This window comes from Talpa europaea (assembly GCF_964194135.1).
Source record: "Talpa europaea genome assembly, chromosome: 1".
In the NCBI taxonomy this organism is placed as follows: Eukaryota; Metazoa; Chordata; class Mammalia; order Eulipotyphla; family Talpidae; genus Talpa; species Talpa europaea.
Window position 1 is genome coordinate 84,504,040 of NC_140073.1, and position 17,477 is coordinate 84,521,516.

Sequence of the window (17,477 nt, forward strand, 5' to 3'; positions counted from 1 at the left end):
GCTCTATGTGCATTTTTAGATTACAGGGATTTTGTCCCTCTCTGAATTTCTTACAGAATTGAGATATGGCACTGTGCCCTTGGTTTAAATGAAGAATGCTATAAGAAGTAGCCAGAGGAAACACACTGTTTTACTTCTCAGGACATAGTGTCTGAAAGTATTACATCACACAGTGACCTCTCTATACAAAGACCCATGGGACAAATTTCTTTCAGGGACCACTGCCAGAAAAAGCTATATGTGGAAAATATAAAATTGTAACTGATCATATTTGTCTTTTTGCTTTGACTGCAAGGAACCTGAAAAGTCAGATGTGTGACCCATCTCCTGTAATTGTAAAGGAATTGCATTTTTACTACTAACTTCTCTCCAGACTTCAACAGCCTCATCTCTTATTTTCCTCCAACTTTTTTTTTTTTAATCAATATTCTTGTCTGATCTTTCTTAGGAAATGCATTTGCTTAAGTTTTCTCAATACCTTTTTGGAAGGAGAGAGTGCATTGACAATGAATTCACCTAATTCCAAATTAACCCACACTTTCACAATTTTCTTTCTACCTAACACACAGCAGTTTCTAGTCCTAATTTAGGCTGAATAAAGCAGAACAGGGGGGTTACAGAGATTGGGTCACAGTTACTCAAAATCTGCTACTCAGCATCTTTGTTTCTGCACTGTGAATGTGTAGAGGAAAGTAACTGTGCAATAGTGATCTTTTAACCTTCAGTGCCTCACGATGCCTAATCAGAGGAGAAAATTTATAAACATTGAATAACAAATGAATGGGTGGCTTAATTCTACTATGAAAATTTTAAGTTGTCTTCAGGGAGTGTAGCCTTTCAAAGTCAAATTATCCTAGCAAAGAATTTTATAACATACCACTTAAGCCCAGATACTCTGCCAATAAGAAGGAAGGGCTGTGACTCAAAAGGTCCACTTGATACAGATTAATATTTGTCAGTATTATACCAATATTAATATAGAATAATTTGGGATTAAGACTGGGAATAGAAATATTTTAAAAATCCTATATTAAATTTAAGAAATCAGTTTAGAAGTACATATTCATGCTTTATTAATTTAAATGCTTTTGCATAACAAGATTTTTAAAATAGCTATCCTCAAAGAACAAATAATAGTGTAATTCCTTTTTACAATAATAGTGTAATAATAGTGTAATTCCTTTTTACACTGAAGATTTACTTCATAGATAATATTGGAATTATTTCTGAATCAGATCTCTATTGTGTTGTTGCAAAAGATGAACCACCACACAGAGAATAGTTTTGTTGCAAATGAAACCTCTCGATAACTTTGGAACATCAAGTCATCATGAGAAAACATCAAATAAAGTTTATAAATCTTTCCTGAAACATATACACAGAAATATAATTATTTATGTATAAGAAGTGTCTCAGAGAGGGTGGCTGAGATTAAAAAAATCATGACTGTAAGACTTAACTGAAAAATATACTGTTAGCAATATAGACTCATTTCTGCAAAACTATGTTTATTCTTAAAAACGGGAATTTGGTAATCGAAAGAGGATCCCTGTTGGATTTAATAATAAAGTAGGTAAATCAAGGAAAGAAAAGTCATCATTTAAATTGAAAAACATTTACAGAAAGGAAAAAAATGCCCTTTCAGTTATCTTTCCTATTATGATAAAAATGTAGAATTAATTCATTTGTTTCAGTTCTAATAGTCTAATTTATGCCAAGGCGCTTTTTTTGTCATTTTCCTGAAACATTTTGATTTAAACAGACAGTTAATTGCTTAAGGGAGACCATGCACTTTCCCAAATTCTGTAGTTACTCTCATAATAGAAATAATCCACATACTAGGATACAAAATAAGTTCATAATATTTTAATATATATATAACTATTCTTTTCACATACTACTAAAATTTAAGTCCATTAAGTGTTAAATGGTGTTACAATTAAGACTTGAAAGTTCATTTCATGCGTCTCACTTTTCTTTTTAAAATGATTCAAAATTAAATCAATTGATATTATACAATAGAATTAAAACAAAAATGATACAGGAAAAGGAAAATTTTAAAATTAACTTTCTAATGATAAACATTCTTAGCATTTTTCCCTCTTGCTCTATTCTGACGTTTTCTCATAAATTATTGCAAATAAAAGGTGTCCCCTTCCATTTTGTCTACGTGTCTCTGGTTCATCTGACAGAGTTTATGCATTCTACACTTGGCTACACTCTCCCTTCAACATTGTGAGGTAGTAATAAGAGCAATAATTTGCGCCACATAGTAATGTGTGGGCCACAGAAAACACCAAACAAATAAATGATAAATATTTATTAATAGCATAGGTTTTCCTATACTTTCAAGCTAAATTCCTATTCTAAAACATGCAAACATCATTCTGATAATTCCTATAATTGATAACTTTGATAATTTTACAATGAGAAGCATTCAAATTGTATCACTCCATTCATAAATACAGTAGTCTCTTAATTAAACAGGCGTATCAGAATCAGAAAGTTTTGTTCAGTGAAAGCCAGTAAAAGGTATGATTCAGCCTTATAGAAAATGCTGCAATCCACATGTCTAACAAAAGGCTAATACCAACAAAGAAACTCTCAAAATTCATCAGTTAATAAAAAAAAAATCCAAGGAAGCATATATTGTCTAAAAAATGGAAAAAATGATAAATGTTCAAAAAAATCTAGTTAGAAACTTCAGTAGTAAACTTAAAGTAGTATATCCAGATTGATGAATAATGGTATTCAACTTGATTTTAGATAACATCACCTAAACAAAAAGTTACATTTTAAAGTAATAAATCCAGTCAAAGGCAAAAAAGTCCAATTAGAAATTTTATGAAGACTAAACACTTGACAGAAGAAATACTAATGACAACTGAGTCCACAAAAAGATGTTAAACATTATAAGACAATGAAGATTAAAATGACAATGTATATTAAAATTATACATCTATTAATGAGTTAAAATAAAAATAGTGCCAACACTGACTGCTGGCAAGGATACAGAGAAAAACTGAATCATTGACTCATTACTGGCAGGAATATAATATGGGATAGCCATTTTGGAAAACAGTCTGGAAGTTTCTTCTCTTTTTTTCTTTCTTTCTTTTTTAAGATTTATTTATTTGTGCATATAAGAACTGGGTACAGGCCAGAAGTGTGGGCAGTGAGAGGATATACTAGAGACAGAGAGGGGAACAGAACAGGCAGATTGATTGAAATACACTGCTGAAGGAAGCAGCAGATGAGACAGGAGAGGTCTGCTTCACCATGTGTGTTGCTCCCTGGCTGACTGGGGATCAAACTCGTGCTGCAGAGGCTGCAGATTGCTTCATATTGTGGTGCTTAACCCTTTGCACCACAGGGAGGCTCTGGAAGTTTCTTTTAAAACTAAGGACACTATTACCATAGGACCTGGCAATTTACTCTTGGAAATTTAGTATTTAAGTCTTAAAATTTAAGTTTATGCATAAAAGACTTGTACATGAATTTTGGCAGCAGTTTTATTTGTAATAATCAAAAACTAGAATCAGCACATCTCCTTGAATAGAGAGGTGAAGTAAACTGTGGTACAGACAAGCCAGAGCCTATTATTCAGCAGTTATTAAAAAAAAAAAAAAAACTCTTGATACATATAACAATTATGACTCTGCAAGCATATATGTCGAATGAAAAGTCATTCCTGGGCCTCCCCTGGTGGCGCAGGCGGTTGAGCGTTGCCCTGTGAAGCTGTCCACAGCCTCAGCAATGCAGGTTTGATCCCGGCCGGCTGGCGAGGGTCCCACATGGCGAGGCAGACCTCTCCTGCTGAGACTGCTGTGTATTTCAGTGTATTTCCCCTCAACAGTGTATTTCAGTCAGTCTGCCTGTTCTGTTCCCTGCTCTGTCTCTGGTGAATCCTCTCACCCTCCTGCACATCTGTCCTGTACCCCGGTTCTTGTATAAAGAAAACAAATCTTCAAAAAAAAAAGTCATTCCATAATATATATGACATATGATTTCAACTATTTAACATTTAAAATGGAAGACAGATGATGTGGAGATAAAAGGGGAAAGAGGTAGTGAGCAGGAAGAAGTAGGAATGGCTATAAAAGGTCAACATGAATACCTAGATTTTGGAGTTGCGTATAGGAAACTACACACGTTACAACATTGCATAGACCTAAATACATAAACACACACAAATGACTACAAGTAAATTATGAAATTTGAGTAAGATTGGTGGATTGTATTAAGGTCACTGCCTGGGCTTTAATATTGCTTTATACAATGTTCGAATCAGAGCAATTGGACATGTATACATGGAAATTTTTTTATGTTTATGGATCTAAACTATTTCAATAAAATTTTTAATTAAAAAAACACATCATTCCAATAATCACTTTAGTAAGAAGGAAGTCAGAACATGTCATGTCAAAATATGCCACTTTATTTCAAATATTATTTTGAGTCAAAGCCAACTGAGTAAAAACAGACACATATACACATACTCGCACACACACATAATTAATGTTTCTATAGAAAACCTAAATAAGGGACCAGGAAAAAGACTAATTATAATAAAGCAAAAATCAAAATCAACAAGCAACTATAAACCAGAGACACACTGTGTGTGGGGTGAGGGAGGAGGGAGTAGGATCAAAATAAGAGGGTGGGGGTGGGAATTGTATGGGGACTATACCAAGATGAAAATGCATACATTGTGCAAAAATGAAAAATGATGTAAAAATATATAAAAGAAAAAAATGAAAAAAAATAAACAACTTCTGTTTTTCTAACTATTTGAGTAAAAGCAGGCATATACTCTTAATCACAAGTCTAGATTCATATCTGTCTAGAGATGGTACTAAGAGGGACCTAAATAGCAAACCTTACTAAAATAATCTTATCATTCATTAGAGTCCCCATTATATTCCCATTACCAGTTTGACTCTCTCAGAAGTCTAAAATGCTTTTTCTTCATTTTGTCTCTTCTCTATAAATTATTGCTCCTTTTATGAGCCCAAATTCTAACCCAAGCCACTCATCAATGAGTTTCTCCTATGTGAATCAATGCTACCTGTATTAATAAATGCTGCATTTATATTTTAATCTATCACGTTAGTATAATTTCCAGGGTCCTTGCCAGAGAACATAGGAGCATACAGGGAAAATTGCATTTGTTTATTTATTTAACTCCTGTGCAAGTAGCTATAGTGCCCCTATCTTAACCTGATCTAAATTCTTTCTCGAAATCATCCTTTTTGTTCACTCTGCATTAAGAAGTCATTAACAAAATACAGACTTGCAGAGCTAAGTTAATTAACTTAGTTCCTTATTGTTCATCACATCAAGCTAAGATTTCAGCATCTCCTCCACTATCTCACAAAAGTCATTTTACCTGGGGCATTTTATCCTATATTTCAAGCTCTTGGTGATTAGCAAAAATAATGTGTTTTGTGAAAATAACACATGTAAAAAGAGAGGAAAAGCCAGAATCAGTGACAGGTTCTTTCCTGTGAAATGTTTTGTACTAAAAGATCATTTAAAAAGTTTTAATACTTATAGTTTTATAATCAGGCAAAATGATATTATATAGCATCATAGGTAAGATAGAACAAAATATTATTAAAGCACTGGATTATGCCATTTGAATGTTTTAATTATAGTTTCTGTAAAAATGATGATAAAATTATTATGTTAATTTTTTCTGTAGCATAAAAAGTAATGGTTTATTATAAATATCACACTTCTGTGCCTACTAAGCCTTTTTATTAAAAGTAAGCAAAGTCCTTCTCCTCTCATGTCCTTAAAAACAAAAGTGTACTTATCCTTTAAGATCCACCTGGAATTTTAAAACATCATAAATTTGGTTACAACTGCCCTCTATTTTTTTTCCCCACAGATAAAGTGTTTGTTTCCTCTGTCTTCTAATATTATCTTTATGGTTATCTTTACTACTATTATCTTTACTACTAATATTATCTTTATGGTTTAAGGAAGATAATACTCATGCATATTATTTTTGTTTTTCTTCATTGTCCTAAACATATATATCTTTTTCCTCACTGTATTTTATTTTCTCACTGGATTTTTTGATAATGGGTCCTAGGTTTTATTTTCAAGGTCTGGTACCTAATATGTGGTTCACAACCTTTTTTAAATAACATTTTTCTTACACTAAATAACATTCAAAAGAATGGATATATGAATGATAAAAAAGTCAATTTAGTGTGTGTATATACGTGTGCAATTTTAGTATTTAAAGTTTAAAAAAGTTTTTCAATTCCTCTGACCTTTATTGTAACCTATTTTAACTATTTCTTTTGATGTATACAGTCTTACATATTGACTATACTTCATGTAATCAAAAAGGGGCTGTACTGAGCAATAAGTATTTACAAATATACATTATATCTATGAACATATTGTAGATCTTTCTAGGACCCCTCTCCTCAATAAAGCTAGTAGGAGAACAAAAACCATCTCCTAGACAAAGTCAGAACAGGCTCCACCCAGTAGCCTCTGTAGGAATCTAGTGCCTGACAGGAAACCAGGCTCTCAAATCCCACTAAGGACTCACATAAGTGAGTCACATAAGTGACCATAAGTCACATAAGTGACCAAGGACTCACATAAGCATTTTAACTATTGGTTAGTTAGCATTTGCATCTCCAGTGTATCTTCTTCAAAAATCAAGTTAACTCCCCACATTTGCTTCACTCTGCACACACATAGTTATCAATCAATCTATCTATCTATCTATCTATCTATCTATCTATCTATCTATCTAACCACTTTATGTGTACAAGAACTGGGGTATAGGTTGTGAATTTTCACCAGAAACAGAGTGGGGAGTAGAACAGGTAGATCCACTGAAACACACTGCTGAGGGGAGAGCATGCAAGACAGGGGAGGTCTGCCGCACCATATGTGGGTCAGCTCCCAGGGATGGAATTCATGCTGCAGTGGCTGATGATAGCTTCATAGCACTGAGACTTTAACTAGGAAGGTCTGTATCAACATATCTTTACATTTTTAATATCAATGATAAATCTAAACTCAAAATTGTGTTTGTTGGAACAGTTCTAATAGAGTAAAATCTGTCAGAATGCTTCCTGGCTTGGGATCCTCACACTTGATTCTTTAGTAATCTAAATTTTGCTTGCTCCAATTTATTTAAATTGACATATCAATCAAAAACATATCTAGTGTCTTGTTTTATTTTTTTTAAATGAGGTGACTTGAACTATTTAGATGTGGTACAAGTGATTAGGAATGTTTTTCATGAAAAGATTTTAAAATCCACACTATAGAATTGGAATGATTAAATAATATAAAAATTTTTTTTCAAATTTTCAAAAAGGTGCCAAAAGCTGGGTAAACAAATGTCTTTTGGGAGAGATTACAGTTGAAATGAAAGGGAAAAATATATAGAACACAAGATTCTTCAGAATAAGCCATGAAGGGTAATGCTGATTGACAAGCTAGGTGGCTTTATATAAGGCTTAAGGGATAAAATTTATAATATGTAAACATTTTAAACATGAAAATGGCTTTAAGTAGTAAATTAAAATCCTCTGTTATGAAAACTGCTCTAAGCACTTAATGTATCCAAGACTGAGCAATAAATTTTAACTGAGAATATTTAGTTCAACAATGGATAAGGGGAATGTTGATTTGTATTTAACAGAAACAAAGTTATTCAGTCCAAACTGCCTGAAGCTGCAATTAGTTAGTCTTCAGTGATATACACTCATAAAATGCCAAGTTGAGTGTTTTTGATAATAACACGATGCACTTCTTTTTTGGAATATGTCACATGGATTTAACAACAAAAAGGCAAGGGAGATTTCGTGAATTTTAATATAAAAATGATTCCACACACGAGAAAGCCCCAGTGTATCAGTGACATTGCTGGTTAAAACTAGCATTTAAAGATTCAGAAATAATTAATTGTGAGGCACACTTGGCACAGAGGTAAAATTGGTTCTTGCATACTCCTGGCTGCTTAGAAAAGCTGACTGCTGTGTTCTAATTGGGCCCACATTTCTCAGGACTTTCAAGCTCTGGATTTTTCTTTCCCATTTCTATGCTTGAGAGAATACCAGTTTTATTCCCTGATCTTTGCTGGAGGTCAGGTAATTACGATATGATATTGGTCTCTCTGGGCATAGCATAATGGTTAAGATTTAATGTGGCTTTGGAAGCAGATAAATTTGGATTTGAATATCAGCTCTACCATTCATCACAGGCAACTAACTTCTTTCAACAAACCTTAGTTTCTGAATCTATAAAGGAAGGATAAGAAAGCCTTCCAGAAATCATTACTGTTAGGTGATTAATGTAAAGATTTTGTGAGAGCTTGACATACTCTAAGTGCTTTAAAAGAAGTCACTACAATTATGTTACTTTTGTTGCCAAAGTGATTATAGCTCTTCTGCATCATTTAGCCAAGCTTAGTGAATGCAAACACAGAGATATGGCTTCATGGTGATATTATAGGCACAATCTACTCCCTAACATTTTGTACATACTCCGCTCCCACCTCCACACCAAAAAGATTCCAGATACCAGCATTACAACTCCCAACATGCCGTGAACCTGTTCTTCCTGAATGAGTTTCTACTGGGAACTAGGAGTGGATTCAAGTGGCCATACTTGGCTTATAACTGTAGACATTCATACTCTTACTCTCTTGGTTGTGTCAGCTTTGACTCACATGTTGGCACTGCTGGAAGGGGGAACGTGATAGGAAACATGTGGAGGAGAAACATGTGGAGAAACTTGGCAGAGACACTTGAAGTAGACTTGATGGTGAGAGACATATGTGGTAGCTGCACCTGGTCCTGGGCAGAGGAAATGGAAACTATTATATTGGTTTCTTGTTGGATTATGTGGTATATTTTGAATTTTGAGTGTTTACTTTCATCCCAGTTCTATGGAACCTACCTAACCGCTTTCTTGTGGCTGCCTATCAGGAGTTACCTTAGACTTGTGGCAAACTTTCAAGCCTTTTTGTCCTTACTTCAGGCTAAATCTGTTTGGCTGGCACTTGCACATGTAGGGATGGGTAGTTTAGGGGGTTTTATTGGGAAACTATTATTTTAACTCCTTTTTCTATCTATGGACACTAATTCTATTAAAAATCTTTCACACTAAAAGCTTTCTTCCCTTTGCCTTTGTGCTCACGGATGTTTTGAATTCTTTCATGGTGTGTACCCCTTAACAATTTGGGGACATTGGGTAGCCATTCATCATATGCTAACAGAATACAATTATCATAAGGGGTTATAATGATTGTCAAGAAATGGCACTTCCCAGTCTCACCAGGCAGAATGTTGTGTTTTCCTTTCACAGTCTAGGAAAATAATAATTTCTAATTTGACAGTCAATATGCATGTGGATATTCATGAGGATAAAATCAACCAAACAGTGTTTTTTTCTGTCTCTATTCACCTAATTTTTCATCATGGAAATTATTGAGGAAATGTAATGGGCAGGCAATTTTAAGCCAGAGATAGTCTAGATAAGCTCCTCAAAAAACAATAATTACCACAACTGCCTATAGTGCAATATCTCAGTGAAACTTAATGAGGAAAAAAATAGTAATATACACACACATACATAAACAACATGCACTTCTATAGTGTGGAGTTAGTGGGACATGAATTATTGCATATGGGACTTTAATTCTAAAAATAATCCCTTCAAAATAATATTATCTCTAATTTATAGATAATGAATCTGAGCTTTGAATAGGTAAAACACACATTCAAAGGTAATAAAAATCAAAGTAGAGACTCAAATCCAGATTTGTTTCACTCCCCAAATAACTGTACCGACCATGCTTTCACTAAATACTGCACAAGGAATGTTTTATATGAATGTGAAATGTGTTATAAGCTATCCCTACTTTCCAGATTGCTTAAATTCAATTGCTTTTATACTCTATACCTTGAAAAATTTAATTAATATAATGTGGAGTATTACTTAAGGAGGTAAACATTGTGAAAGGAGAGATTAGTCACCCAACAACATAGAAATCATAGAAATACTGCTCATTACAGAGAGGTAGGGAACACTTGCTGCTCACATTCTTTCTTTGTGTATATAAAATAAAGATATCTGTGGCAGCAGTGTGATGGAATACAGCAGGCTGGGGATTTGTCACAGAACATCCCAATTTTGGTAGCATAAAAAAGGTGACATAAATTGTTCCATTCACAAATGGAAAGCATAGTCTCTAGCATTGCTGACACCTTCAACCCATGGCTAGTTAGCTACAGTAGAAAAGGTACAGAAAGAACTTATAACAACTACTTATAAAATTCTTCAAAAGCACTGTGAGAACTAGATGAGGGCCCAGTAGTCTTATCTGCCCAGTTGGGAAGATGAAAGCTTAAGTGAAAGTTACTTCAAAATCGTTTGCCTATTAGCATAACAGCAAGACAGTAAAGAATTAAATCCCCACAGTTGCAAAAAAGTTTGCTTATCTCAGTGGCCCACTTGGTAACATATACATGTCTGCTAGATTTCTATGGATACTATTCTGTGCTTATTATTCATGGAACTCATTATATTCTTAAAAAAAAGAAAGATTAATTTATTCATGCATACAAGAACTGGGGTACAGGCCAGATATGCAGGAGGGTGAGAGGATTCACCAGAGACAGAGCAGGGAACAGACTGACCAAAATACACTGCTGAGGGGAGCAGCGGGCCAGACAGGAGAGGTCTGCCATGCCATGTGGGTATCTTCCCAGCAGCCCAGGCTCGAACCCAAACTGCAGAGGCTGTGGACAGCTTTACAGAGCAGAGCACAACCGCCTGCGCCATCAGGGGAGACCTGGAACTCATTATATTCTTAATACTGCAGATAAGCAAATCATTTAAATGTCATTCTACTGGACCCAATTATTTATTGCTATTACTACTACTCCTAAGTCCTAATTATTAAGGACCGATGTTCTCCTCATACAATTCTTAAGAGAACTTTGTAAATTAAGCATCACCAAGCAAACAGTAACTTGCTCAATGTTACTGAGTTAAATATAGCTAATTGGATCTAAAATGACTTAGGTTCCTGTGTTCCTTAAGTAAAAGGACAACGTTAAATTTTTATCAATAGTTCTAATACAAAACATGATAATCAAAATCTGCTTATTGAATAATCTCTAACTTAGAGCTTGTATTCAATAATACAGATTTAAGATATTGTTTGTTATGATATTCTGGGTTATCCCCAGTGATATAGTACATCTTTATTAACCAAAATTTAATATTGCCATTTTGAGCTTATTTCAAAGTAATTTTCAGATATAATGATAACTAATAGACATCAATATCTGTTTTTAAATACTGACTTTCCACCCATATACATTTTAAATAGCATTTGGTTCACATCTATAGAATTAACTATGAAGTGTAATAGTAACAGAAATTGCTGTTTTATAAACTTTGAAAATGTAAGCTGCTAGTTTTTTTTTCCCTTTATTTTGAGCAGGAAAATGAATATTTGGTATAAAAGAAGATAAGGTTTCTCTATTATAGATACAAGCACATAAATTTGACACTTTGATATAAATTGTGGTGACCAAATTATACTGTAAACACTTAATTTGCTTATGCCATTTCCATCATACTTAATTTTGCATCTTAAATATTCTGAACAATTACAGATAAGTACCAATTGAATTGGTTTAGTCCAAATAGTCTCTATTTTGGGTCCTAATGTTGTAAAGCCCCATGTTTCTTCTACCATCTTCCACAGAGAAGTGTTAACATTTCAATTTGCCTTTAATTTCTAACGCCAACTTGAATTTCAGTTATGTACCAAATCTCAGAACAGTCCCAAGGAAAGAGCTGTTAATAGCATTATTATGTAACACAGCTTTTATTATGTAGACTACATAAAAATAATTTTTACTACAAAGTTTGGCGATGCTACAATTTTAATGATTCATTACTATTAAACATAAAGCACTTCAAGTACACATCCACATTTCTAAAACTAAGTAAATAATTGCTGTAAATCTTCATGGTATATTGATTCCCCTCTATCAGACTTAAAAATATACTGTTTTCAATTCAAAACAAAACCATGATTTTATTTTGTATAATCTATCAATTAATATAGTATCAAAATTCAGTTTCATTGTTGGATTTTTTGAAAGGTACTATAAGAAGACAGTTAAGCACTATGATAATTCTTATTGCTCAAAGAAATACAAGAAAATATGAGGAAAGAGTGATTGCAGTTAAAAATATATGTATAAGTATCTATAAGCAAATATACACATATGATGTACTGTAAGAATGCGCTTAAGATTTTTAAAGATAATTTATGGGAATGAGTTGAGCTCTTTTTCAGCACCATTGTATTTTTTTTTTTACAAAGTTTATTTTTTACATCACTGTTCATTTTTAAACAATATTTGCTACCCCCTCAGGTGTAGTCCCATAGAATTTTCTTCACCAGTGCACCCTCACGACAGTCCCCTAGCACCATTGTATTTTATCTGAGGATTTGCTGTGGTTGACAAAGGTAGACAAACAAACTCAGCATATCACAGAATAAATAAAAACTGCTGAAATCTAAACACTAAAATCTTAAACTCAAAACTGTAACTGTAAATAATGACTACATACTGATTTCCAGGGAAGCCTCAGTACATAATATTGTCACTGTAGCAACAGGTCAGATATTCACAAGTAAAAATATTTATTAATTACATCAAGTGTTAAGCAAATAAAGTATTTAATATACCAAAAAATCTTATTGAAAGGATTTGTTTTCTTATCAAAAAATAATTTATTTTCTGCCCCATATGAACATAATAGAATCAATAAGATTGGTAAATTCATGATTTAATTTATATTACTAATCTTTAATATTTTCTTTCAGTCACTATATTAAAGGTACATTGTAAAAGTTTGTCATTAACTATTAAAAAACTGCAAACTTACCAATTGGCTCCTTCTGATTCTGAAACAGAATCTTGCTATTACTGCCATCCATGTTTGCCATGTTAATTGTGTTTCCATCTGTCCAGTAGAGTTTCCTTATTCAAGAGAGATGTAGATTGAAAATGTTAATTGCAGATCTACTTGCTGAAGAACAAAGTCATATCAAGTTAAATTATGGGCTCAGGATTAATTATTTCCAAGACGGTACCAAATTGTTGACCCAGTTGCTAACAGTAACCTACATATTTGCCTGGAAAGAAAACATCACAGCTTTTCCTTTTTCCTGTCATTGAAGGAAAGTTATTTCATTTCCTTTTTTTCTTCCTACATTTAAAACTGAATACTTAACTATGGCTGCAGCAAGTTATTTCCATTGACAGTCATTTATCAAGATTGAATTCTCTTGACTTGGCAAAATTAAATACCATATAAGAAGGCAAAACTATTTCAGTGGTTCCTGTTGAAAGTGCTGGGAGAAAGAATTTATTTTCACCCTGAGCAAGCTTTCCATGTGGGCAATTAGTAACTACCCAGAAAATGGGAGAGGAACAGTGACTATATCAATATGCAGTAGATTAGTTAGTAGTCAAAATGAAATCAAAGACCTTTCCTTGAATCTTTTTTATTAACAGTCATTAGAAACAAATTAATCATATCATACAGTATATAAAAACTTGATTTTATGTCCTTCACTGGAATCTCCCATAAATGATCCTATAATTTCCAAGTTTACAATTGATGTTTTTGATTGTATGGTTTACATAGTGACTTATGTGACTTATGAAATAAGTAGTATTTTCATACATTATAGAATAGGTGAGTGAAATTTTTGAAAACGTTAAAAAATAATCATACTTTACCCCCTCACTGGGTGAGCTGCAAGACACTGTGGCTTATCGATTCCGTGGATAATTGAGGTTTTCAAGGAGCCATCGAGTCGAGCCACATTAATTTGTGTTTCATCAAATTCTGAGCTAATCCAGTATAAATTCCGTGAGACCCAATCCACTGCTAACCCTCTGATACTCTGAATATCTGTAAAACAGGAAAAAGAAAATTAAAAGTGAATGAAGTTTCTCATTATTTTGGCTTTCCAAGTAAGTTATTTTCTATCTCAGGGAAAATTTAATTTACACTTTAATTCGCTAGCTAAAATTGTATGAGATTGTAATCCCATTCCCTTATCAGCCCTTCTGAAGGCTTGGATAATCATTAATGTCTTAATGTTGAGCCATTTGAAAACCTGAAGCAACAATTAGCACTGAAATTATACTAACAGTCAATGATTCACTAGTAAACACTTAGAGGCAGACACATGCAGCATTCTTATGGGCGAAGGTGACCAAAATTCAAATTAGAGTAAAATCTTCTCCAGTTAGTAGCACGTCTTTCAAGTTAGGAGAAAGTACTTGCGGGCCATCAAAAAATGGAGTATTTTATGTTTTAAGTGCCAATTTGTTACTGGAATGAAATAAAACAATTCAACTTTCCTAAAAGAATTAGCAGAGTTGAACATCTTTCAAAGTAGATGATTAACAGAAATTGAATGAGATATGAGGACAGAAACTGCAATCCTTTTTAACATTCTTTCAACATGGGTTCTATAGAAATTACTGAAGTCTAATTAAGTTTTGATTCATTACAGCCAATAAGAATATTTGGGATGCTATTGCTTGATTACTCAATGAGTTATCTTTAAAAAAAAATGAATTTAGGGCCTCCCCTGGTGGCACAGGCGGTTGATCACAGCGCTGTGAAGCTGTCTGCAGCCTCTGTTCAATCCTGGGTTTGATCACGGCTGGCCAACGAGAATGCCACACGGTGCAGCAGACCTCTCCTGTCTCACCTGCTGCTCCCCTCAGCAGTGTATTTCAGTCAGTCTGCCTGTTCTGTTCCCCACTCTGTCTCTGGTGAATCCTCTTACCCTCCCACACTTCTGGCCTGTACCCTGGTTCTTCTATGCATGAATAAATAAATCTTAAAAATAAATAAATGAATTTAGACTTAAATACTACTGCACATTTTAAAGACACAAAATAAAATGCTACAAATAATAGAGATAAGATAATATTTAAAATATTAATATATCAAATAGTGTAGTTTAGTCCCCAATCTGTGGCATTTGACCACGCTGGTTTTGTCTTTACAAGGCGATATTTTCTAGCACACTGATCTATTCCTCTTACTGGGAGACTGTTGAAGTAAGCTTCTGATTCAGTAATCTGGGAAGGTCTCTACATTTCTGCAAGTTCTACCTGGCTCCCAAGTGTGACTGCTTCTGCTTCAGACAAGTGGTTCTTATCCAAACACGTCCAAAATCTCAGAATAGCTTCTACTTATCTCCAGTTGAATTATTACACCCTCCTTTTTTACCATTAAAAATAGGAAACCACAAAGCTAGATATTTATGTAAAAAAAAATTCCTGATTTATAAAACTTTGCCAAGTAGTTAAAAATGTTAAAGAACAAAATAAGACTTGTTGACTACAAAGCACAATGGCAGTACGGTAGGCACCACCATTTGCTCCTCAAATCTTAATGGAACCTACTTTTCTGTTCAAAAATTATTTTATTATTTCTAGATAGTTTATAATTACAGTGCACTTAGACATTATCTCCCATGTTTGTCAAGTTCTCCTCAAATCAAGAATCTCTCACTCTGTAGCTTTTCATCATTAATTTACCGGTGAGTTGGTGAATTTTGAATGTGAAGTTCCTGCATTTCTCAACCCAGAATTTGAAATTTCATTTTAGTTTTATTTGTCCTCATCCCTCTAGTCTCAAAAAAAAAAAAAAGAAAGAAGACTACAGCTGTATAAAACTAAACTTGTCATATATATTTTTTGCCACATCAATGTTATTATTCTTTCATTTCCTTCATTCTCTGAAATCAAGTAATTGTTGAGAATTGCTATAGTGAGATTAAGGTTCATGTTGCTTATTTTTTTCTCATTCATCAAGTCACTTAAATGTTTTTTCAGAACTTTATAACAGAACCTTTCTTATGAAGATAATGGAATTAATTATAGATAAAAGGCATAGGAGCTATGTGAAATATTTATATTTATTCAGTTAATTTAGGATTAAGGTATAATTTATTTCAAAGAATTTAATACTATATTTGTATGCTGGATTTTTTGGCATTGGAAAAAATAATAAATTTTTTTTTATATTTACTACATCTTCATCAAAGTTCTTTGGGTGTCTCTGCTGATAAACATGCTTTCATTCTTTCCTGATTGACTCCTAGTCATATGGTCCAGAGAGTACTCTTAAATTAGAAAACATATCCAAATTGAAGCTATTAATATATATTTAGTTCAGGTCGATTTTATGTTTCATGCTCTCTCAAATTGCAAGGGTAACCAGTTTTTTCCTTTTGCAAGCAATTGATTTAGTTGTTGCTATGCTCTAAGTGACTAGAGAGTTCTAGTTCTGGATCTTGACCTTTGCTGACCCTGAGATACTGAATAGCTTCGAACCACCCAGAAACTGATATTTAAATTCCTTTGACAGGCTTTCTATATAATCTGAATACAACAACCCTCCTGACATTATTTCTCAATATTTTTTAACCATTACCTTACTTTTCAGTTATATTATTGTGTTTTCAGATTTAGAGAATTGTCCTAAACTTTGCAACATATAGGAAATCACCTGAATCTTATGTTCTTATCACATCTCTACTTGCCTAAACATCATTCATAACAGGCTACTTGGTAAACACCAAGTTTCAACCACAAGAACTCATGGATTTCATGCTAATTGTTCAGAAAAAGACAAATGCTATATGATTCCATTTATAAGAAGTACCTAAATAGTTAAAATCAGAGACAGAAAATAGAATGGTGGTTGAAAAGATTTGGGAGGAGGCAGAAATGGGGAGATGTTGAATGGGCATAGCATTTCAGTTCTGCAAGAAGAAAGGAACTCTAGAGAGCAGTTATGCGAAGTGAATGTACTTAAAATTACTCAATTGAACACTTAAATGTGATCAAGACAGTGAATTTTATGTTATGTGAATTTAGCCATAATTTAAAAAATCATCGTTCAAAAGCAAAGACTAAACAAATACATTTTCAGATACTGGTTTATCACTAGTAGATTCTCACCAAATTAAAGGGATATTAAAGGATATAATTCAGAAAGAAGGAAATTGAACTCTGAGAGATTTTAGATAAAAGAGTAATGAAGGTAACCCCATAAATTGGTTAGCATGTAAATAAATCTAAGCAAATGAGGACTGGTTGTAAATGATCTATGAGAGTCTTTTTTTCTTTGTCCTATTAGATAGAACTTTTAGAAGCTCTTGGGGTAAACACAATGATTACATCACTCAAAATTCTTTAGAGGTATGTTTCTCAGATAAGCTTGCAAAGCAAACTGGTAACGCATTTTGGAAAACCTTCTCAAGGGAACTGTGTCAAATATTTTATTCATTGCAAATATGAGACATTGTAAGAATAAGAAAGCATAAGTTATCTGTATATTTAAATTTCTTATTACACGTGGAACTAAAA

The 17,477-nt window shown here is 33.3% G+C and overlaps 1 protein-coding gene across 1 annotated transcript in view; it reads right to left on the reverse strand.

The window, feature by feature from the left end:
* Positions 1-17,477, reverse strand: part of LRP1B (LDL receptor related protein 1B) — a gene marked incomplete at its 3' end in the record, with an annotated part of 1,731,654 nt that overhangs the window by 516,118 nt on the left and 1,198,059 nt on the right. The window contains exons 30-31 of the mRNA XM_084254814.1: positions 13,818-13,992; positions 12,958-13,052 (exon numbers count right to left, since the gene is read on the reverse strand). Of these exons, the coding sequence (XP_084110940.1) occupies positions 12,958-13,052; positions 13,818-13,992 (270 nt within the window). The remainder of the gene's footprint in view (positions 1-12,957; positions 13,053-13,817; positions 13,993-17,477) is intronic.